General features: G+C 54.4%; 1 protein-coding gene across 1 annotated transcript; it reads left to right on the top strand.

Moving 5' to 3' along the window:
* Nucleotides 1-1971: 1971 nt before the first annotated feature.
* Nucleotides 1972-21684, top strand: RSPO1 (R-spondin 1). Its single transcript, XM_081144930.1, has 6 exons — nt 1972-2093; nt 6555-6902; nt 17254-17445; nt 19631-19780; nt 20036-20224; nt 20943-21684. Exons 2-6 carry the CDS (start codon nt 6809-6811, stop codon nt 21107-21109), a joined length of 792 nt encoding a protein of 263 aa, XP_081001056.1. The 5' UTR covers nt 1972-2093; nt 6555-6808; the 3' UTR covers nt 21110-21684.
* Nucleotides 21685-23321: the final 1637 nt, after the last annotated feature.

Raw genomic sequence — 23321 nt, 5'->3', positions numbered from 1 at the left:
TGTTTCTGAGCAAATTACTTGACCTCTCTGAGGCTCAGAATTCACATTTATAAGATAAAAAGAAAACAGAAAACAAAATGGTTGCAAAATTAGGTAACAGAATGTATATGCAAGCGCAGTGCTTGGCATATATTAGGTGCACAAGAAATGCTCTTTATCATTCGTCCATTGCTGTCACATGGTTCTAATTCATTATCTTCTCTGACCCAGGTGGCTTTCTTCCCTTTCTCACTCATTCCTGAGCCTGGTAGTGAGCCCCCCCCCCCCCAACTCCCACAGCCTTTTCCTCGGGCAGGAAACCTGAGCCCACTGCCTGGCCTAAGACAGCTTCTAGGGCTGGGTGGTTTGTGTTATTTCTTCTCTTCTCTCTCTCCCTCTTTTTTTCCCTAAATGCAACAAAATAAAACCAAACAAAAAGCCCAACGCCTGGCGTGGCTTGTCGGGGAGTTATGCAAGTGTGTAAAAAAATAAAATAAAATAAACATTGAGTTTTCAGCATTTGGGGCTGTTTGATTAGGCACGGAGCAGAGCCAAGGGCCGGTGAGACATAGGGAAGGCTCAGGGCAGAGGGGAGAGGGGAGGGGCTGCAGAGGGGGCTGGAGGGGGCCCAGGACCAACTCGGAAGTGGCTATGTGCCTCCTGCAAACTTGGCAATGCTCTGGGTAACTGAGCCCAGACATAGGGCATTTGGGACCCAACTGCTCCACTTTCTCTGGCCATCCACCATCCTTGTTCTCTGGCCATCAGGACACACCAGGGGTCATTCCATCTATTCCCCTGTCACTGTAAAAGACTCTGTGCTCTTTTCTCAATAGTCAGGGTTGCCCCCCCCTTCTTCTGAGAAGGAGATTCCACAGCCTGTCTTCATTACCCACCACCCCTACCCCCACCCCCACAATCAGTATATCTTTTCTGCTCTAACTTAACTCCTGCTAACTACAGTTTCAGCCCATTTTCCTTTACCCCATCTAAAATGAAGCTGGAGAACAGCTGGGTGCCACCCTAAGAGTGAGTCTCCCTGCCTCCCTTCTTGAAGCTTGACTTGAACACCTTCTGGGTCACTGCAGGTGTCTGCAGCCCTTCAAGACTCATTCCCCAAACATGTATAGAGCCCCTCTACCATTTACCAGACAGTTGAATCCTTTATTTCACTGAACCCTCAAAACAGATGACAACCCTGAGGCTCAGAGAGGTTGAGTAACTTCAGCATGGCCACACAGCTGGTAAATGATGGAGCAAGAATTTGAATCTAGGTTTTATTTCAAAGCCTCCCTCACTCTCCTACATCAGTTTCGCGTGGAAGTGCCCTCACCTGGGTTCGTATAGCCTCAAGTTTTCTCTCTACTGGGAAGATGCTTTTGAAGACTTAACCCGGAGAGGAGGAGGGCGTGGCCAGGACAGCAGACCCTGTTGCTCTGGTTTCTAGTCACTTCCCAGGATCCTTACTGGGAAACTGAGGTTTCCAGAGGCTCCTGAGCCCTGTTCTGCCCCCAGGATGCCCGGAACTGCAGCGCCTGCTCTGGAGTGTGAAATCCTCGGGGCGTGGGGCGGGGGCGGGGAGGCAGGAACGAGGGCAGAGGGTCTGCGCGGGGGTGCAGAGCACGCGTGCGGCTGCCAGCCCTGCGCCCCAGCTGCGGGCCAGGGCGTGCGGGAGGGGGCTACGGACTCCCGGGCCTGGCGCTCCAGTCCGTTTTTTCCTGCGGATCCCGGGAAGGGGGGCCGGCTCGGGGGTGGGACTGCAAAGGGGGGGGATTCCCTCCCTCGTGCGAGCGGAGGGCTGGCCCCTCTCCCGGCTGGGAGCTGCGGCCGAGCGGAGGCGCGACGGAGAGCACGGGCTCGGCGCGGGGAGCCGGCGCGGACCGCCGAGCGGGCACCGGGAGAGCGCGGGCCGGACCCAGCCGCCCCGAGGACCGGTGCGCCGGGTGGGGCGCTGGCCCCGGAGGGCGTGAGCCGCGCGCGGATTGAGCAACTAGGGACCCAGCGGGCGGAGCGCGGGGGAGCCCGGTGCCCAGGACAGTCCCGCCGCGGGCGGGTGCACGGGCCGCGCCCTCGCTGCCCCCGGGTCTGCCGCCGCCGCGGCCGGCTGCGCGGAGGTGAGTGCCCCCTGAACTGCCCTGTCCTCCTCCCGGGCGCCCCCGTCCCGGGGACCTGGGGGGCCGCGGGCCCTCCCTTCGGGGCTTGCCCGAGCCGAGTTCAGGGCGCAGACGGCGAGGGTAAGAGGACTTCTGGCTGCTCCCCGGTCAGCGAGGGCGGGAGAGGGCACGACTTGGAGCCCCTCCTGCAAGTCCTGCTGCCCCTGGCGGTGTCATCCCCCTCGAGCCTGTGGGCAGCCCTGTCCCGGTGGCTGCCTCGGGCTCCCCTCAACCCCGCAGCCCCAAAGATCGTCTCCGCTCCTAGGTCTGCCCGCCCTGCTCACCACCTCTCCCCGCGCAGAGGCTTTGATTCCCGGTCTCGTCACCTCGGGTTCCCCGAGTCCCACGGCCCTTGCCCCCCCCCCCAGCCCCGCAGCTCGGGCCCGGGTCTGGTCCGACGTGGCAGGCGGCGTGCGTGGCGGCCCCCGGCCCTGAGGGGCGCGTGTCCCCCCGAGGCCGCGGGTGGAGCGCGGAGGGTCGGACGGCGCTGCTCGGCGGGGCGGCGGGGGCTGTGCGCGCCCCGGGCTCCCCGGAGGGCCGGGGAGGGCTCGGGGTGCGCGCGCCGGGGCACAGTTCCCTTAGAAACTGGCCTCTCGGACTTGGAGAGTACGCTTGGATTTTGGGGGGGTGGTCAAGGGGACTTCAGGTCGACCTCCCCCCTGCACCTGTCGGTCTTATCCGGGATGGTGGGGGAGAGTTTACACGCCTGGAGCGGTGATGAGCGACGCAGAGCAGCCTTCCCCGCTGCCCTCCGTTTTGGGGGGCGAGCGGGGTGAAAGCCCCTAATTTTTCTCTGGCTGACACTCTGATCCCGACAGGTCCGACGGGCACGCCCCTGGTTCCTCCCCCTGCCCAGCAATTCTTCTGCCCCTACCCGCCGGCCCACTCTGCGGCCAAAAATCTCCGCCCTTAGCGGGTCTCGGGGAGGGCTCATGAGAAATGATGCGGATGGTTTACATTTTTGGGTCTGTGTCCGGCCCCCGACGGAATACCAATTTATCCTGAGAGCGTTGCAGGCTAGAAGGTGAAAGGTATTCCAGCCCTCTGCGGGGGAGGGGGACTGAGTCCCGGCCTCAGCGCCACCCGCAGCTATGGCCCTCCCCAGCGTGCTCCCCTTCCCCCGACCTCCGAGCACTTGCGTCTCTCCCCCCCACCCCCCAGGTCTGCCTCCGCCTCCAGCCCCTTCCCCACCTCCTTGGGTGGCGTCCCCAAGCTGGGTCATACCCCCTCCCCCAGTTCCCTGCCCCCCGCCCCGCCCTCCCGATCCCCAATCCCGAGCAGCAACCTGGCTGGTCCCTGAGCGGGTGATCCTCGACTTCTCAGTGCCCGGAAAATGGGAAGAATTTTACTGTCCTCTCTGAGGAGCGAATGACGGCCTAGCCCATGGCAGGTGGTGCAGGTTCATGATGAATGTGAACCCCTCGCTCCCACCCTGGCAGAGATAAAAGTGCCCTTCCTCGCCCCCATGGATGCCTGAGAGCTTGATCACTGCCAGCAGTTCCCACTGCTGGCTCTGCCTGTGCAGAGTAATGGGCCTCAAAAAAGGAACTGCTTGTGCCATATAGCCCAAGGGGCAAGGGAAATCAGACAGAGGAACTGATAGAAATGAAGTGGGCTACTTAAAAGAAAGTCGTCAGCTCCTATCTCCTCTCTCAGCCCCAGCCCCTGTGGTTGTGTGTGTGTGTGGGGGGGGGGGGGGAGCTGGTGTTGCAGGGTTTCTCCCCAGCTATTAAAATCAGATTTCACATAAAATTCTGAAGTTTCAACTTTGAAAAAATCAGAAGATCAGGCAAATTGAGCCGTTATAACAATCAACTGGAGCTGAACAGCATATGCTCCCTTTAGATGGGGCATTTGCCCTTCACGCCCCCTCCCCCATACACATACATGCACACATGCATTCGGTTTCCTTTCTATCTGTTGCTTGTGCCCCTGGTATAATGAACTCTTAGGTCTTTTTCAGTGTTGATGGTGTGTGTGTGTGTGTGTGTGTGTGTGTGTGTTTTAAGTGCTTGAAACTCTCCCCATCCAGTGATGGGTGACAGGGGCCAGTGTCATTTGCTCCAGTGAAACTCAGATCTGGGTCCTCCTTCCTATTTCCCAGCTGAGATCCTGGTTAGATGGTGACTCGGGTGGGAATGGGCCATAAGATCTTCAGTCACCAGGACTGGGTGAGCATGGCTAGAGCTGGGCTGAAAACTAAGACCTGGGAGGATTGGGGGTGGGGTGGGGTTAGAGGAAAGTAAAGGGAGGGAGGGTAAGGGAGCTGACCTTTGCTGAGCACTAACCCCCGAAGTGCCAGGCTCTGTGCAAGGCAGACACAGGGAGTGCAGATATTCATAGGAGACCTTTTCTGCACCAAGGACCCCAGGAGTACTGATCCCACAGTAAGACCAAAGAAAGTCTCACAGATCCAGGATTTAACACCAGGTGTGTCCCGTGCGGTCTTCTCCTCCAGGGTCTGTCCAGTGTATCTGCCTGGGGTCCTCAGACCTCAGTTTGAGAAACGCTGCAATTAAAGGTTAACCCTATCACTTTGAGTGATCACTTTGGGGCCGAGTTGATCAACTGAAGAGATAAATGCAAATATGGAAATTGCATAACAGCGCTTAGGGTTAAGATACATATCTAGAGGATACAAAAAGTGTTTATATTGCTTCTTAGATGACCATTGGAATGTAGACACAAAATGAAGTCTTGGTCATAGAAAACACAACAAATATGATTGAGTCCTCCCTCTCTATGTGCCAGGCACCATCCTAAGCACTTTTATGTATTAACTCATTTAAGCTATAAAAAAACAACCACCCTCTTGTAGATAAGGAAACTGAGGCTCAGTTGACCAACTAAGCAACTAGCCCGAGGTAACAGCTGATAAGTAGGTGAGCCAACGTGGGAAGCCAGGCAGCCTGACTCTGAAGTTTATGCCCCTGACATCATGCTCTATGGCCAACCTCTGAGACTAATATACTTGGGGCTGAACACCCCAGTTTGATAAACTGAAGGTGTTGGAAACATGTAGTGGGGGCTGGGGAGGGTGGGAAGGCTTTGGCAGGTTGTGCAGGGAGTACTGGAGGGGCAGGTAGGGGCTGGCAGCTGACAGGGCATTGGGGGTGGCTGGTCCTAGCACCAGGTGGGATCCATCAGCCTTGTGTAAACACTTCTTACAGGCAGCTTAACCACTTGAGTGTGTCTGGCCTTCAAAGCTGGTGGGAGAGGCTAAGGAGGGAGGTGCTAAGCTCCCCTGTGGGATAATGATTTATCTCCCATGCAGGTGGGCTCTCCTGGGGCCTCCCTGAGAGGCGAAGGGGAAGAGGATTGGGACAAGGGCTGGGAGGGACACCTCCATTCCAGCAAGTCAGATTTCTCATTTGTAAGCCAAGACTCAGCCAATTCTCAGAGCAAGCCTGTGAAGCAGGCATACCTATCCCCATTTTATAGATGAGGAGACTGAGGTTCAGAGAGGCGTAGTGACTTTCCAAAGGCCTCTAACCAGTGGATGGGAGGGTGACACTTCCCTGGCATCTACAAAGCTTCCTGAAGGCTCGCGGTTCCCCCCTGTCCCTGTGTGAGCGTGGGCGGGTGCGGGGCAGTGTGTGGGCCGGCCCCTGCGGTGTGCTGGGAGCACGTGCGTGCTCCTGTGAGTGTGCAGCAGGGTTTCATCCTCTGACTCCCAGATAGGGCTCCAACTTCCCAGACACATTCTGTTGGGGAGGGACCAGCTCCCCCTGCCCCCATCACCAGGCCAGCGGCCCAGAGACCTGGCTCTCACTGGGCTGGGGGATTATCCCCATTCTCTGTGCCCCTGACGGGCGGGCAGAGCTGCCTCTTTCATCCTCTCACAAAGGCCAGGCCTGCTGGGCCTGCTGTGTCAGAGTTTCTGTGGCCCAGGGAAGCCTCACTTCCTTTCCTCCCGCCAAGTCCAGAGGGCTGTGCAGAGTCTGCCGGCTTGTCCGGGGCCACTGTTCTAGCTCCAGGACAGGTGAAAGGCACCGGGGTGACTCAGCACTGGGAAAAGAAAGCTGAGGGGTCACTCACAGAAGGACAGAGAGCTCCTCTTCAAGAGACACGATATTACTGCAGCATGAGGTCTGCAAGGTAGACCTGAAGACGGTCAGAGCTGGTCAGAGCTGGCGGGCATTGGGAGGGGTGGGGGCCGCTGGTTCCCGGTGATCCACAGCTTGGCTTGAAGGTCCAACGCATTCCAGCTGCCTGGGTGACCAGCCCTCGTCCCAGGGAATTCTGCACGATAGGAAAAGGCGCAGATTTCTTCTCTGGGGTGCCAGGTGGGCAACTTGTAATGTCCACAACATTTTGAGTTCTCAGTCCCCTGGATAAGAGACACGTGGGAATGTAGGAGGCATAGGTTGGGGAGATACCCTGGTACCTCAGAAATAATCCTTCTCTCTCCTCTCCCAACAGGTTGGGTTTTGGAGGTGTCCCTGCTGAAGTGACAAGTTTTCCCATGTGACACTCTAGCTGCCTTTGAGAAACGCTCTCTGGACTGCCTTATGGGCTTTCCACACCCTTTCTGAGATTATGGTGGATTTGGGACATGGCCCAGTTCTGGGCCTCCTGCTGCTGACCCAGCCCCGGAGGCGTTAGCGACAGCCCTGCGCCATCCATCACCCCAGAGACCACCCCTCCTACCAGGGGCCTGGAGCTGGCGAGTGACTATGCGGCTTGGGCTGTGTGTGGTGGCCCTGGTTCTGAGCTGGATGCATCTCACTGCTGGCAGCCGGGGGATCAAGGGGAAGAGACAGAGGCGGAGTGAGTAATGAGTGGGGCTGTCGGCGTGGTAGGGGGGCCACCTGGGGGACTCGGGGACCTTCCGTGGCTTCATTCTGTGATGACCATTGCCGATTTCTTCTTGTGTAGATTACTCAATAGGTTATCCTCTTTGTGGATTATCCAGTTTGTGGATTAATTTGTTGAGACTGAGCACTCTGTAGATTATTCACTTTGTCTAGTTCCCCCTTTGTAGGCTCTGCTTTCTAGATTAACCCCTCTCTTGTGAGGATCCAGTGTGTGGATTATGCCCTTTGACATAACACCAGCTTTGTGTGGTAACCATGGAGATGATCCCGGTTCCCCTGCCCCAGGATGCTTGGTTCCCTCCTCACCAACAGTTTAGGGCTCTTTCTGTCAGTGGTGGCTGAAGTGCAGCTCTCAACCCCTTTGGGCCAGGAGCTCTGCCAGCCTGGTGTTAGGCAACAGCCTTCCCTGCCCAGATCATGGGGCAGGCACGGTGGAGCTGGAAGATCGTGAGACTGTCCACTCTTATGGTGTTTAACCCCGTCCAGCGGGAATCAAGGAGTTGCATTGAGGGAGCGAGGGGAGGCAAGTGGGCAGGAGTCAGACCCAACCCCCTTCCAACCAGAGCAGCTTTGCTCTTCCCTACTTTTTGTAAGATTCCACATAAGATATCATTGGAAGACAGGGTTCTCACAGCTTAAAATAAAATAAATCCATCATTGTATAGATGGGGAAACTGAAGTTAGGAAAGGGGAAGAGATGACAGGCCTAAGGGGTCAGTACTGGAACCCAGGTCTCCTAACTCCTGTGAGCCCAGTCTTCTTGACAACAGAGCTTGATAGAGTTCAGGTTGAACCTGTCCCCACTGGCCTTGCTGTCCCTCATAGAGTCCTGTTCTAGGCGCTCCCAGGAGCAGGTCCTCTAGCCTGTGCTTAATGTCTCCAGTGATGGGGGTTCCTACCTGCCCACTGTTGTGGGAGTGGCCACTGCATGTGAGAGACACATGTCAGGAGTGAGGTGGAGGCCTGTGTTACAGACCGAGGCTCGACCCCAGGGCCTGTCTTTCAACATCCTCCATCAGAGACATCACGCCCATGGTCAGGCAGCTCCTCTGAAGCCTGGCTCAGCCACTTCTTGCTTCCCGCTTGAGGCCTGCAGACTGAGGCTGCCAGAAAGGTTGAAAGGCAGTGGAGTCTGGTTGGGTCTCGATGTGAGCGGCCAAGGGCAAAACCCAGCCCAGGACAGAAGCTCAGAGAACTGGCGAAGCTGAAAATCCCTGGCTTAACAAACAATTAGAGACGGTTAGGTTTAATCAGCATTGAGGCCTTGGTTTTCCTCCCTTCTCGCCTGTCGCAGCCAGTATTTTGGACTGCACGGGCCAGATGCAGTTTAGTGGTTTATAATATCTCCTCTAATTCCAAGATGTGAGAAGGAGTTGAGTGGAGCCACTCACGCTTGTGTGACCTGTACTAGTAATCACGCTGTCCATCACATGTGCAGAGCCACACGCCCACCTAAACCAGGGGTCAGAAGACCTGTTGTTCCAAACTTTGTACTAAAAAAAAAAAAAAAAAAAGTACTGGCCTGGCTATCAGAAAAGGCCCGGCCCCAACCATGGCCAATCAAATACAGCAGTTATGACACTTTTGATGTAGCCGCATCTCACAGCCTCAGCAGCAGTAACCCAGCTTTTACTACCAAGTGGTGTGAGTGACAGGCATCCTTGATGGTGAGATACGTGGATGGGGTGAGGTGAGGGGAAAGACTTGGGGTGCAGTGAGGGTCCAAGAGGAACATGTGCTCAGAGAGATGAGAGTGGATGCTGTAGGCAGTATTGCTTAAGAATCAAGTGTCATCGTACAGGAATAGTGAGGCTTGCATGAGATGATGCAGACATGTAATGAAGCCTTTGTGAAATATCCAGCTCCCTGTTGACTTCAGGAGTCGCGTCACTGTTATATAAACGATGTGTGGACCATTTTGCCCTGGGGTGCCCAGGGAAGTGGGGAGAAAAGGGAGAAGAGCCAGATACCCGTGTGTGGCTGCTCTGGCCTCCTGACCACATGGAAGGGCACTGGGCAGCCTGGGGGGCAGAGACAGGCTTGATATATAGATGAGCCTCAGATCTGTCAACTCTGTCCAATATCCCATGACTGCGTGTCGATAGGGCCACCAGAGGCCACCAATATAACTCTGATCCGGAGCCACACACCAGCTTTGAGTGCAGAAATGGTTGATTTCGGGTACGAGTGATGGCCTCCCAGCATGGAGGGGCAGAAGTTGAGCGAAGAATTCTTTAGCTATGAGTTACAAACCCTGGTAGGGTGCCCCCTCCTCTCCCACGCACTGAGGACGCAGCCCCATGCCCATCCTTCTGTTCACTCACCCTCACAGGCCCTCAGCCTCTCCTGACCGCCTTCCCACCTGGATTTCCTGCTCCCCCCGCAGTGGAGCCCTCATTCCCTCACCATCCCTCACATTGACTGCCCCTCCCCTTCCTGAGACCCTTCTCCTATCAGATTCCTGGGCCAGTTCCCTCAGTTCTGCCCCCAAGAAGCCCCCATTCCTTCTCTGACTCCTCCAGAAGCTGGCCCCCCCTTCTGCCCTTTTTCACTGCCCTTCGTCTTGAGCTTTTGTCCCCTCTTGCCCTGACCATCACAGAGTCCTTCTTTCCTCACTGAAGCCCCATTCATTTCTTGGGCCATTCCCCAAACACTCATTTGGAGCCTACAGAGCCTGGCCCCGGTCATAGAAGTGAATCTTGAGGAGTCCCTGGAGGAGGCAGGTGGGGGGGGACCGATTTCAATCTAGTGTCTCATTGCTACACCTGGATGAAAGTCAGGAGCTAGGAGGGTCCAGAGCAAGTTCCTCCGAGTTGTGTTTTTAGAGATCACATCTGATCTCTAGGCAGCGGGTGGAGAGTGGCTGAGGGCGCGGGCATTCCAGGCAGAGGGGCCAGCGTGTCCGTAGATGCGGAGCTGGGAGGAGGTAGAGACTGTTTGCTCAGGTAATGGGGTGCAGCTAGGAGTTATAGATGGAGAAATGGTTTCTAAGAGGAGTTCTGGGGAGTCCTAGGGTTTTAATTTGGGGCAGCTGTGCTCATATCTATTTTATACGTGGAGGATCTTTTCTATTGAAAGGATTGTGCTGCTAATGATCAGCCCAGCGCCCCTCAGGACAGAGTAGGGACAGCTGCCTGGGGCCAAGGGAGCGTCCTGGGGGGATGCTGCTGCTGATGTGGGCAGAGGTCAGATGGCGGAACGTTGTGTTCTCGCCAGGCTGGGGAGTCTGCACTTGACCTGACTTGAGCTATGGGCAATGAGGAGACTCTGAGAGGCTTTACTCAGGGGAGCAGCATGTCCAGCTGCTGGATAGGGTGGGGGGAGGTGGGAGGCAAACAGGACAGTTCAGAATCTATTTGGGCCCAGGTGAGAAACAGTAAAGGTCTAAACTAAGCTCCCAGTTGAGTTAAAGAATGCTGGATCTTCCCAGGGGTCATGTCCTGAGATGATTGGGCACCAGGAATAGACACGTCTCCTGGGAGAGTGTGAGGCCTGAGAAGGGCCCTTGCCTATCCCTCACTCCACACCCCCACACCCCAATTAACTCAGGTCTCTTACTGAATCTAGTTCCTCCAAGGCCAGATTCCACCCCAATACCAAGGTCACCCCTCCCCTAGGTCATGGTGAGTTCCTCTCCACCCCTCCTTGACCTTCACCCACCCCACCCTGAGTCCCTACACTCTATCAAACTCTCAGCGAGCTCCATTCATATACCCACCTCCCTGAGCCTCTGTCTCACTCACCACACCCTTAACCTTATATTCTGGGGGGACCCTCATCTTTTCACTGGGCTCCCATTCAGAAATAAGACAGGCTCTGCCCTCCAAAGCTAGTGGGGGGGGGGGAAGACATTTTAGAAGATATTAACAGCACATGGTGATGTCTACCACAGTGGACTTAAGTACTGGGGCCGTGGGAACACAGAAATACTCCACCCAGACTCTGCAGGGAGACTAGGTCAAGAGAGACTGCCTGGGGGAGGTGACTTTAGTTCTGAGGCTTGAAGGAATTAATCAGGCTCAGGAGGAGCCACAGAGTGTCCTAGGCAGAAGGACCAACTGGCACAAAGGCAAGAGGTGTGAAGTAGTGTGACATGTCCAGAGAAACAAAAACAGTTTCATATTGCCTGGGGGGTAGTGTTGAGAGATGAGGCAGGTGGGATCAGCTCCTGGAAGCTTTTTAGGAGAGGTGGAGGAGCCGAGCCTTCCTCCTGCAGGCATAGGGAGCTACTGAGGGATTCTAGGCAGGGGTGTTTCAGAAAGGTGGGTAACTGGGAGAGGAGAAGCCCCCTGAGGAGGAAGGGCTGGGGCCAGCATCCATTCTTCCAGGAGGCAGGGGCGCTGAGCCACCCTGGGGTAAGGCCTGATTGTAGCGACATCAACCTGAAGGGTTTTAGGCAAGGATGGAGGTGAAGAAGCAGCAGAGAAATGGAGGCTGGCCCCGCCTTGCCTTCCTGGCTCAGTGAAAAGGGCTCCACTGAGAGGGCCCAGGAGCCCAGTGAGAAGGGGGGATGGGGGGGGAAGAGCAGGGCCGTGTAGGAGGGGCTGTGGGGAAGGTGGGAAGAAGGCGCCACCTCCTCCCTGAGCCGCTCCCTGCACTGAGCCGGCCCAGCCTCCTAGGCCAGGCTACAGCCCTGCAGGGCTGCTCCCCTGCGTGCCCACAGCCCCGGCCCCCATCATAGCCTTGGGAGCTGGAGGGAGCCTTTCAGCTGAGTCTGACCGTGCCCTTCCATGGTCCCTTTCCTCGCCAATAGAATAAAGCCCTATTTTCAATTCCGTGAACATGTTCAGTGCCTCAGAGCCTTTGCACAGGCCGTTCCTCCTGCCTGGCACCCCCTCGTCACCCAGCCAGCTGGGTAAGGGAGAGCCCCCTGTTCCCCCTCCTTCACGGCAGTGCGGGCCAGCCCTGTTTCCCGCAGTCCTGGCTGGGTTTTTGTTGCTACCCCTCCACATTCCCAGCTCCTAGCTGCTCCGGGCATGTGTTAGGTGTGCAATAAACGTCTAGGGATGAATGAGCTTTGGCTTTTCCCTTTGAATCATTACACAACACCCCCAGCACCCACCATCTCCTTGGACACACACATAGAGCCCCCATCCCCTGGCTCTACTCCCTCCCTGCCCATTCATTTGCCTTGCTAAGCTGAGAACACCCTTCCGCTCCTACCCCTTGATGAGCACCCCTTTCATTGAGCTCACCCCTGCCCATCACTGAGCCCCTCTCCTCCTTGCTGAGCCCCAAAATCTCATGGAGCTCACCTCCCGAGTCCCTTGTCCCTGACCTTGGCCTTGAGCCTCAAGGCCAGTCTTACCACCTGAGCTCTATATCTTGACCCTTCCGTATCCTTGTGCCTTTAACCTGCCTCTGAGTCTTGTGATCACAGTCCGGCTCCCAGCTGGGTCTCTCTCCTCTCTCTTTATGTTCTCTGACTCTCTCTGCCCCTCTCCTTGTTTCACGCCCACCTCTGTCCCTTCCCATCACTCTTCAGCTCACTGTGGTTTGGCTGTCATCCCTACCACTCCACCAAAACTGCCCTTCGCAAGGTCACTCCTAATGCAAGGTCACCTCCTAATGCAAGGTCACCTCCTAATGCAAGCCTCCTTAGATTCGCCTGAGCTCACTGGCCATGGTCTCCTCCCAGCCCTGGTCTCTGTGATCTCTCCCTTTTCAACTTGGCTTCTAGCCCCACTCTCTCCTGGTCTCCTCCCACCTCTCCAATGATTCATACTCAGCTTTCTCTCTGCCCCTCTTCCTCTGCTTGTCTGCTGGACATGAGCGTTGCCCAGGCCTCAGCCTTTGGCCGCCTTTTCCAGCTGCGCAGCTTCTGCCCTGGGATGCCTTCCACTCCCATGCCCTTACTCCTAGTGACGGCTCCCAGGATGGATCCTGAGCTCTGTCCCCCCTCCACAGCCAAGTTTGTGAAATAAGATGACTCTCCTTCCTCGCCTCCTTTTACTCAACCCCTGCCCCTGCTCTCCACCCTAACCCGGAGCACCAACAGCCCGTTTGTTGCTGTTCTTGTTGGTACCTCAGCAGCGTTTGGCATGTGATGCCTCCCTCCTCTGTTGAGTGTACTTTTCTCTTGGCTTCTATGATGCAATATGCTTTTTTTATTAAAAAAAAAAAATATGTCTTTATCGATTTCAGAGAGAGGAAGGGAGAGGGAGAGAGAGAGATAGAAACATCAATGATGAGAGACAGTCATCGATTGGCTGCCTCCTCCACACTGGGGATCGAGCCTGCAACCCGGGCATGTGCCCTGACCAGGAACCGGACCACGTCTCCTGGATCCTAGGTTGATTGATGCTTAACCGCTGGGCCTGCTGCCAGGTGCAATATGCTTTTGAGTGTCCCCTACCTGTCTGGTTGCTCCTTCTGGGTCTCTAAGCTAGCCCTTATTTTTCTATCCTTCTCTTAAATGTCTAATTCCTCTTCTCTCTGTGCCCACTCTCCTTGCCATCTCATGCCTTTGATGACTGTTTACATGTGAGGGACTCCATGTCTCAATCTCTAGCCATAATGTTTCTCTTGAGTTCCAGACCCACAGGTTCAACTGCCTAATAGACACCTTCCTCTGGGTGTCTCACAAGAACCACAACCTCAACACATCTAAAATGCAACTACTCATCATTTCCCCATCCAAACCTGCTCTTCCTCCTGTGGTCCCTCTCTCGGTGAAGGGCTGACTGCTACCCTGTCACCCAAGCTCAACACCACTAAGTCATCCTTGACTTGTGCTCTCCCCGACATCCCCTAGTCTTGTTGATTCTACCATCTGAATGTCTTACATGTGTCTGCTCCCTTCCATCCTCTGGTTCAGCTCCATGTCTTAGAACCTGGGAGTCCTCCTGCTTCCAATTTTGCCCTTCCTACGACCCATTCTCCACACTACAGGGTGATCTTTCTAAAATGGAATCCAGACCATGTCTCCTATTTTAAAGCCAACATCAATTCCTCATTGCCTTTAGGATAATGCCCCAACTCCTCTATACACATTTAAGACCCTTCCTCATCTGACCCCTGCTTCCCTCTCCAGCCTCATGTCTAACTACTCACCCCAGGTTCCAGCCATGCTGAACTAATTTCAGATACCTGCATGTGCCACACTTTTTCTTGCCGTATCCTTGATAGATCTGAAGGGAAATGCACTCAGAGATTTGTTGTTGGTTGAATGGGAGGTAGGCAGCAGGATCCTGAGAAGGCCTTTTGCAAAACTGTCCCTAACAAAAGTGATCAGGAAGGAATAAATGAGAATGGGAACACAGCTGTGGAGGCTGCAAATGGGACACCTGCATGACTCCAGTTATTGAAACCCAGGCAAGAACCTAGAGGGAGCATTCATTTCAACAATGAATTTAGCAAAAACCTTGAGTAATAGAGGATTTAATATATTTGAAGTAGAGTAGTATGTAATATCTACAGTGATTGAATTCATTTGTAATATAGCTGAACAAAGGCCTAAAGTGGAAGGATAATCCCAAGGGCTCTCTCCTGAATCCAATACATTTGGAGTATTTTTGCTCTCATAATAACTAAATCAACAAGAACAATATTAATTTTGTAATTTATCGATTAATTAAATAACACTGACTTTATACAAATAAATTTAAAAATCAGCCTAGTTATACTTTCAGTTTCCACGTCCCCTTGTATTGTCATTCCGCTGGCCTTCATGAGCTTTGCGCCCTCTGCCTGGAACACATTCTGGCTGTGAAGCCCTGTTCACGTAATTTAGCTCCTCTCTTTTCTCATCTGCAAAAATGAGGATTACAGAGAAAGTAATAGGCCCTGGGTGGTGTTGCCAAGTGGTTAGAGCTTCAGCCTGGGCACTGAAGGCTCCCAGGTTTGATTCCCGATCAAGGGCATGTACCTGGGTTGCAGGTTCTAGCTCCAGCCCAAATTGCATGTGAGAGGCAACCAATCAATGTGTCTCTCTCACACTGATGATTCTCTCTCTCTCCTCTCTCTCTCTCTCTCCTGTTGTGAAATCAGGGATCAGGAATGGGGCAGGTGCTCCTCCCAACAGCCCTCCCGACTGGGCATCCGAGTCTCCCTTTTTCAGGGGTGGGAAGGGTGGCACACCAGATGCTGTGTTTCACCCGGGGCCACATGCTGGGGATTGGCTCCAAGTCCGGCCCACTCCGCAGCCTGAGTTCTGGGTCCTGCATGGTCTGCTGCCGTCTCTGTTCTGATTCCCCTGCTCTCTGTGTCCAGCCTGTATCTACAGCTCCTTGCTGCCTGGCTCCTCCTAAGTGACTCGTAACTACTCTCCATCCTTCTCAACTTGCTTCCTCTCCTATGGGCCTCTTTTAGTGACTGGCCCCACCATTCACCCCTACCCTAGGCCTCAATACTGGGTCTCATCCCAGACTCCCCCCCTCCTCCTGTTGGTCACTGGGGCCTGCTGATTGTATTCCCTAAGCATCTCTGAACCAAATTTGGTTTAAGACTCTCTCATCTTTCTCACCTGGATGACCTGGTCAGCTTCCTTCCAACTGGTCCTTCAGTCTCTGGTCTCCACCCAGGCTGCCAAAGTAACCTTCCAACATGTCAATCAGAGGAGGCCTTGCTCCTGCTTAAAACTTGCCAATGGCGCCCTAGCCAACAGTTTTGCTCAGTGGTTAGAGCGCTGGCCTGCAGACTGAAGGGTCCCGGTTTGATTCCAGCCAAAGGCACGTACCTCGGTTAGAGGCTCGATCCCAGCCCTAGCCGGGGCTCATGCGGGAGACAACCAATCAATGTGTCTCTCTCACATCAACGTTTTTCTCTCTCTCTCTCTCTCTCCCTTCCACTCTCTCTGAAAAGCAATGGAAAAAATATCCTCTGGTAAGGATTAAAAAATAAAACAAACAAAAACTTGCCAATGGCTCCCTGTTGTCTAATCATCTCTGAGAAAGGTCCCTATAGAAGCTCTGCAAAACAAAGGTTTTGTGGCTAAAATGTTTGGGAAATGCAGCTCTCTCTGTCCCCATCTTGGAGAAGCACTTGGGTCCGGAGCATCATAAAGGGAGCAAGAAGCCCTGCAGTAAAGAATCTTGTTTAGACATGTTGGACCCAGTGGTTCTCAGTCTTACCTGATGCAGTGGCCCCCTCTGAACATTTAGGGGAGTAATGTTTCAGGGAATACTCTGGGAAACGCTGCCTAGTAGGATTAAGTGCAAGTTCCTTGCTGTGATATAAAAGGCCCTTTAAGATAGGGCTCCTTGTCTTTCACCGCTCCCCTCCACACCTCTCCTGCTCCCCAAGTTATGTGCTGTTCCCCTTGGGTTGTTTATACCTCTGTGGTCCTGCTCCTAGAGGGCCCTTGTTTCTACTTTCTAATGGATAAATTCAGTCATTCTTCAAGCGTTGGCCCAAATGGTACCCCCCGGGTGACTCCTGCCCTCTCTTCTTTTTGGCTCCACTATTGCTCGGTCTCGTGGCTGTCAGTGTTTGCCCGCTTGCGGGTCCATCTGTGGCCCTGAAAGGTCAGTGGGGAGTGCCTGGGCATCTTTGCCTCCACGTCCCCGGTGCTCACACTGCCCGCGGTACCTGCGAGGGGCTCTGTGAGTGTTGGCTGAACGTGTGCATGATGAAACAAGATCAGAGGTCTGCTGGGGCTGGAGATCTCACTGCCCCAAAGGATGGTTCTAGGCCAGGGTTGCTCAGCCTCAGCACCACTGACAGTGTGAACCAGGTAATTTGTTGTGAGGCTGCCCTGTGCACTGTAGGCTGTTGACTGGCATCCCTGGCCTCTTTCTCTTAGATGCCAGTGGCAACCCCCCTTTCCAGTGTAACAATAAAAATGCCTCTAGACATTGCCAAATGTCCCCTGGGGAGCAATATCGCCTCTGGGTGAAACCACTGTTCTAAATGTAGGTTATTCTAGTTGTCTTCTTATTTCTGGGCAGGTGATTTTTTTTCGGGTAGTTTAACCCATTACCCTTCTTGTCCTGAAAACTTTCTCAAGGATAAAAAACCCTCCTTCCTCTGGAGAGGGTAGGGGTAGGTTCCAGGAAGGGTGCAGCTTCGGTCGCTTCTCTGGGGATGGTGAAGCAGGCCGGGGGTGAGCTTGTGTCATGCCTCGAGCTATGGAGGCGTTTAGAATGGATGGGAGCTCTTGCTCCAGGCGCCTGTGCTGGTTCCCTTGAGAGAGGATCCTGGGGAGGTTTATCCAGCGGCCTTGCAGGGAGCTGCCCGCCTGGCCTGCACTTGCTGAGATGCACATTCATTCTGAGAAGCACATCTCAATTCCCATCCTGGTAGGAGCCTGGGAAAGACTGAGGTCTCTCCTATGGCCACCATCTCACCCTGTCCCACCCTTGCAGTCAGTGCCGAGGGGAGCCAGGCCTGCGCCAAAGGCTGTGAGCTCTGCTCTGAGGTCAACGGCTGCCTCAAGTGCTCGCCCAAGCTGTTCATCCTTCTGGAGAGGAGCGACATCCGCCAGGTGGGCGTCTGCTTGCCGTCCTGCCCGCCTGGATACTTCGATGCCCGCAACCCCGACATGAACAAGTGCATCAGTGAGTGTGGGTGGGGCTGGAGAAGCGCTAGAGGGTCGGGACCCTGGGGGAGGGTGCTCTGAACTGTTGGTGGCCAGCAAGAGGACTGGGGGGGACTCTGAGGAGGGGAGATGAGGCTTCTTATTCAAGTATCCGGTTGCTGGCCAGACACCTCCCCTCGATGTCCCATCCACATTTCCAACTCAGTGTGTCTGTATCAGAACTGCATCTCCTCCCTCCAAACCTGCACCCACCTATATTCCCACAGGTCACTCCGTCCCAAGCCATCACCCAAGCCATAGACTTGAGAGCCAGCCTCTCATTTGTGCCATCCCCCATCCATCCAATAACCCAATCACGCCTGCTCCGTCTCCTTTCTCGCCTCACTGCCGTTGCCTTACCCAGGCCTCCGTCACCTCTCTCCTGGACTATTGCAATAGTCTGTTGATCTGTGCTCCAACCCTCATCAGGTTCCCTTCGGCCCGCCTCCTCACTGCAGCCAGAAAGATGCTTCTGAGACACTAACTATCCCATCACAGTTCTGCTTCAACACCACCTCGGGCTCTACTGACTGCAGAGAAAGTCAAGCCCTGGTCAGCCTGCTCTTCCCTCCCCCCCTTTTAAAAAAAAAATATGTTTTTATTGATTTTTAGAGAGAGAAGAAGGGAGAGGATAGAGACATAGGAACATTGATCGGCTGCCTCCTGCATGCCCCCTACTGGGGATCGAGCCCACAACCGGGCATACGCCCTGAATGGGAATTGAACCAGTGACCTCTTGGTTCATGGGTCCATGCTCAACCACTGTGCCACACCAGTCGGGCTGCTCTTCCTCCCTTCCTCCCCCTGGTCTTCTCAGCTCCTTTCTCCCACACCAGCCACAGTTCCGAGTGTGTCAGGGCAGGTGCTATCACACCTCCCTCCCTTCTCAGCCTGACCTGCTGGGGGATATGCGGTGAACACACTCCAGTGAACAAAACCAGGGCTCCCTCCCACTTGTTCAGTGCCTTGGAGTTTAGAAGGTGTTTCCAGATCTCTTATCAGTTGAGCCCACAACACCCTCTGAAGGGAGACGGGATCTAAGTGATAGTACCTGTTTTATAGTTGATAACAGCGAGGCTGGAAGGGACGTGGCCTACCCCAGATCAGTCAACTGGGGTTGTCCTCTCAACTCTGCTATTTGTTTATTGTGTGACTTTGGGCATGTTGTAACCTCTCAAAATCTCATCTCTAAAATGGGAGTACTAGCTTTTACCCCTGGGGTTGTTGTGGGAGGCACATGTAAAGCCCTTTGTGTCTGGCACTCAATAATTCTTACTGTATTGCACCTGCAGTGAAACCCAGGAATCAGAGTGCGAGAGAAGGAGGGAGGGAGACCGAGCTGAGATAAAGCCACAGAGGCTAGGAGGCACAGAGCAGGGTGTGGTGGGCGTGGGGAGATTGCAAGGTTGGAGGTAGGACACCGGGGCTGCCCTCTTGGTCCTCAGGGTATTTGGGGTTAGGAGTTCCTGGCTATGCAAGCTCCTGGGAAACTGGCAGCCCAGGCTCCAGGTGCCAGAGTCGGGGAGGAAGTTCGCCCTGCCCACGATCTGAGAAGGGAAGATTGTGAAAGACCCTGCCTGCTTCTTCAGTCCCGAATCCACCCTCCCCCCACTGCCCCCCCAGGGGGGGCAGGTGGGGGAGCTGGCAGGAGGGGATGGGGAGGGACCCAGGAGTCCAACCAGGCGGTTCCTGGAACTCGCCTCCTTGCCCAGGGAGAGGAATTTGCCCTGGGATTGCTTCCCTCTCCTCCAAGCCCATTTTTTCTGCCCCAGGCAGGAGGAGATCCAGGGTTTGGGGTCTTGCGGACGCCCAGCAGTGGGGGAAGAGGAGACCACACAGCCACGGTCAGGGGTCACTGTATCCCTCAGTTCAGCTCTGACAAGGTGGCCCTCTGGGGTGCCATGAGATGTTGGGACCCTCCTCTCTCACCCCCACTAATCCCAGGGCGTCCTGCCTTCCTCTGAAACTGGCTCTCCTGGGCCTCACCTCGGGCTGCAGGGCCTGGGATTGGTTTTGGGTTGCTGTTGGCTGACCCTGGTGAGTCCCAGCCAGCCCTGAAGAGTGGCCACCGTCTCGCTCTCGGTGTGGGTGGGCCTGGGTGGCGGGTGTTGGAATGGGGATGAGGGAGGCTGAAACAGAGGCCCCCACTCTGGTCCTCTCCTCAGAATGCAAGATTGAGCACTGCGAGGCCTGCTTCAGCCACAACTTCTGCACCAAGTGCAAGGAGAGCTGGTACCTGCACAAGGGCCGCTGCTACCCGGCCTGTCCTGAGGGCTCCACCGCTGCCAATGGCACCATGGAGTGCGGCAGTCCTGGTAGGCGTGTGGGTACTGTAGGCAGAGGGTCTGGGACCCGGGGCGGAGGGCGGGCCTGGGAGAGTGTGGCTGGGGCACTGTCCAGAGAGAGCTTACCCCACGACCACCCTCTGGGGTCTCTCTCAGGACTTTTCTGCCCTCTGGGCCTAAGCCCCAGGTGGAGAGCAGGTGGGAGCAGCTCCCCTGGGGACTTCTGGCCAGAGAAGGGGATGTGGCCACCCTCTTCTTTCTCTCTCTTCTCCCCCTTCCTGCCAGCGCAATGTGAAATGAGCGAGTGGTCCCCGTGGGGGCCATGCTCCAAGAGGAAGAGGCTCTGTGGTTTCCGGAGGGGCTCTGAGGAGCGGACACGAAGGGTGCTCCATGCGCCTGGCGGGGACCACGCCGTCTGCTCGGACACCAGAGAGATCCGGAGGTGCACAGTGCGGAGGACGCCCTGTCCCGACGGTGAGCTGCAGCTCCGGCTCCGGGAGCGGGGGTCAGGCCCAACCGCAGGCAACCAGACCCCCTCTGCTTCCTGCCTGATGCCCGGGAGATTCTCAGGCCAGGGCCAAATGGGGCATCCCCAACTCAACACCCCATGCTGTGCAAACCAGCGCCAGGGCCCGGCAGAGACCCGGAACTCTGTGTTTTGGGGGCTGGGAATTTCTGTGTCCATATTCTTTCAGTTTCTCCATTTTTTCTGAGCCAGCAGATGTGGGCACTGGAAGGGTCCTGAGAGGTCAGATAGGGCCTGGAAGGGGGTGTGATGATTTGACCAAGGTCAGTCAGCCTGCAGTTGGCAAGGATGTCGCAGCTGACCCCAGAAGGAGTGGGGCCATCCTGCCTGAACTAAGAACTGCACTGAGCATCTTGGCCCATTGGGATCCCAGGTCTGAGGAAGATATGCGGGGGAGGAGCTGGAGTGGTTTATTCAGGGTGAGGGACCCCCTTTCAGCACCCACATTGCAGGGTCCTCTGAAGTAGCTTATGGTCAGAGGAGGCCTTCAGGGCACCCCACTGCCTAAGGGCAGCCATTCCAGCTCCTCCCTGCCTCCCCTTTCCCCCTTCCTCACCCCTCCCATCCTGGGGCCCATGGCCATGCCCGGGGCCCATGGCCATGCCCGGGGCCTCCCTGCTTGTGGCACGATGTCCTGTCTTGAACCTTCCTGCTGTTGGATTGCAGGGCAGAGGAGGAGGAAGGGAGGCCAGGGCCGGCGGGAGAACGCCAACAAGAACCCCAGCAGGAAGGAGAGCAAGGAGGCGGGCGCCGGCTCCCGGAGACGCAAGAGTCAGCAGCAGCAGCAGCAGCAAGGGACAGTGGGGCCACTTACATCTGCAGGGCCCACCTAGGGACACGCTTCAGCTTCCAGGCCCACGCAGAAAGAGCGATGGAAGTTTTATGGAACTGGAGCCCCGGGGGCAACATGTACACACATTTTGCACACACATGGACACACACACAGACCCCATGTCCAAACATGCAGTCAACATACATGCAAACATGTGTATGTGCACACATGCACACACACACACACACACACACATACATACACTCAAGGCCACCGGAAGACACTTCTATCCCTCAGACACCATGATGTGAACAGGGCAGGGAGGCAGAGGGGTCATCTCTGCCTGGAAGAGGCCCCAGCAGCGCACACTCGGTTTGCGATGCTCCCAGTGGACACCGCAGAGAAAACATTTCCCAGGAGCTAGGCCCAAATTCTGCTGAGCGGAGCCTTCTGAGGAGCCAGTGGGACCAGCCCTGCATGACAAACAGGAGCCAGAGCGCGAGGACTGCTCTGCGTTTCCAGCTGCGGGACTTGATAGTTGTTACACATCCATGATCCACATCAGGGCTGCCCTGACTCTGAAAACTGCTTAAAGGTTTATTTCAAACTAAAAACAAAAACTAAATGACAACAGTGGCCCCAGGTACCACATTCTTTTTCAGGGTACAGGATTGGTGGGGTATGCGTGGGAGCAGGAGGGGACAGGGCTGAATTTTCAGAGACCCCTGATGGCCTCCTGGACAAGCAGGGAGAGAACTCTGGGGATACTCACGGTGGAGCCAACTTCTCTTTATCCTACACTTGTCACCCCGAGTGTAGTCTGCGGACCAGCAGTGATGTCATCACTGGGCAGCGTGTTAGAAATGAGAATCTCAGGTCCCGTCCCAGACCCGATGAACCAGAGTCTGCGTTGTAACAAGGTTCCAGGTGACTGGCATGCACAGTCACATTTGAGAGGCACTGCTCTACTTACCTCTAAGGATGGAGGGATTCTGGTCAGCTAGAGAAGACTTTCCATCTGGGAGGGGTGGAATCTCTCTTCTGAAGGGCTACCGTGGGCTTCCTAGGGGAAGGGAGTGCTCAGGCTCTGTGAGATGGTTGGAGACAGTGGACCCAAAGGCAGAACAGTAGGTGGAAGACATCCCATGGCATTTGAAAGTGTCTACTGTCAGCCATCCATGCGCCAGGCTCTGGACTAAGTGTTTGGTTTCAGGAGGGGAACCAGGCATGGAGCTTAGAGGTAGGTGGAGGTGACAGGCATGAATCAAATAATCATTGAAATAAATGTATAATTACAATTGGGCGAAGTTAAGGGCAGGCAACCACTGGCACATACACATAGCTATAGAAAATGAATAAATGTAAAAGACTTTATCTCAGGGAAGCTTTTCAGAGAAGGTGATATTTGAGCCAAGCTCTGGACAAGTAGGAGTTAAAACAATAAGGAATGGCATTCTAGACCAGTGCTGTCCAATAGAAATTTAAGATGAACCAATAATGTAATTAAGATTTTTCTAGTAGCCACATTTAAAGAGTAAAAAGAAACAGGTGAAATTAATTTTGATTATATCTTTTATTCAACTAAATATGTGCAAAATGTTATCTTTTTTAATGTAATCAATACAAAAATTATTAATGAGATATTTTATATTTTTTCAAACTAAGTCTTCGACATGTAAAGTATTTTTTACACTGTATAGCATATCTTATTTTAGAAACTGAAGTTTCACCAGAAATAGTTGAGCTATATTTAGATTTCATAAAAATTAAAGTTGAAAAGTGGATTCATATACTCAAGTCATCTCAAGAATAGTTAAGTTTGCCACTATTGAATTGAATGTTTTTAAATTTTAAATTTAGTTAATTAAAATTAAATAACATTAAAAATTCAGTTTTTCAGTTGCACTAGCCATGCTTGAAGTACTCATGGGGCTAGTGGCTTCTGTATTGGACAGCACAGTTCTATCTAGAGGGCATAGCATGTGCAAATGACATGTGGTAGAACGGAGCTTGATGTTCGAGGAACTGAAAGAAGGCCAATACAGCCAAGAGGCCTGGAGGGCAAGTGAGGTGAGATCATCTCAGAAAGGTCACCTGCAGTTCGTTCTTTATTCTCAGAGCCAGGGAAGCTGGTAAAGGATTTTTTCAAATTGCAGGCCAACATCACCTGATTTGCATTTTGCCAAGATTGTGTTGGCTGTAGCATAGAAGACAGACTGGAGGGAAGCTGCTCAGGGTTTGGGAGAGGTTGACTAAAAAGAGTACTGGGTGAC

The sequence above is a fragment of the Miniopterus schreibersii genome, assembly GCF_964146895.1.
Source record: "Miniopterus schreibersii genome assembly, chromosome: 8".
In the NCBI taxonomy this organism is placed as follows: Eukaryota; Metazoa; Chordata; class Mammalia; order Chiroptera; family Miniopteridae; genus Miniopterus; species Miniopterus schreibersii.
Note: the sequence above shows the minus strand (reverse complement) of the source record. Positions and strands in the feature narration are given on the sequence as shown.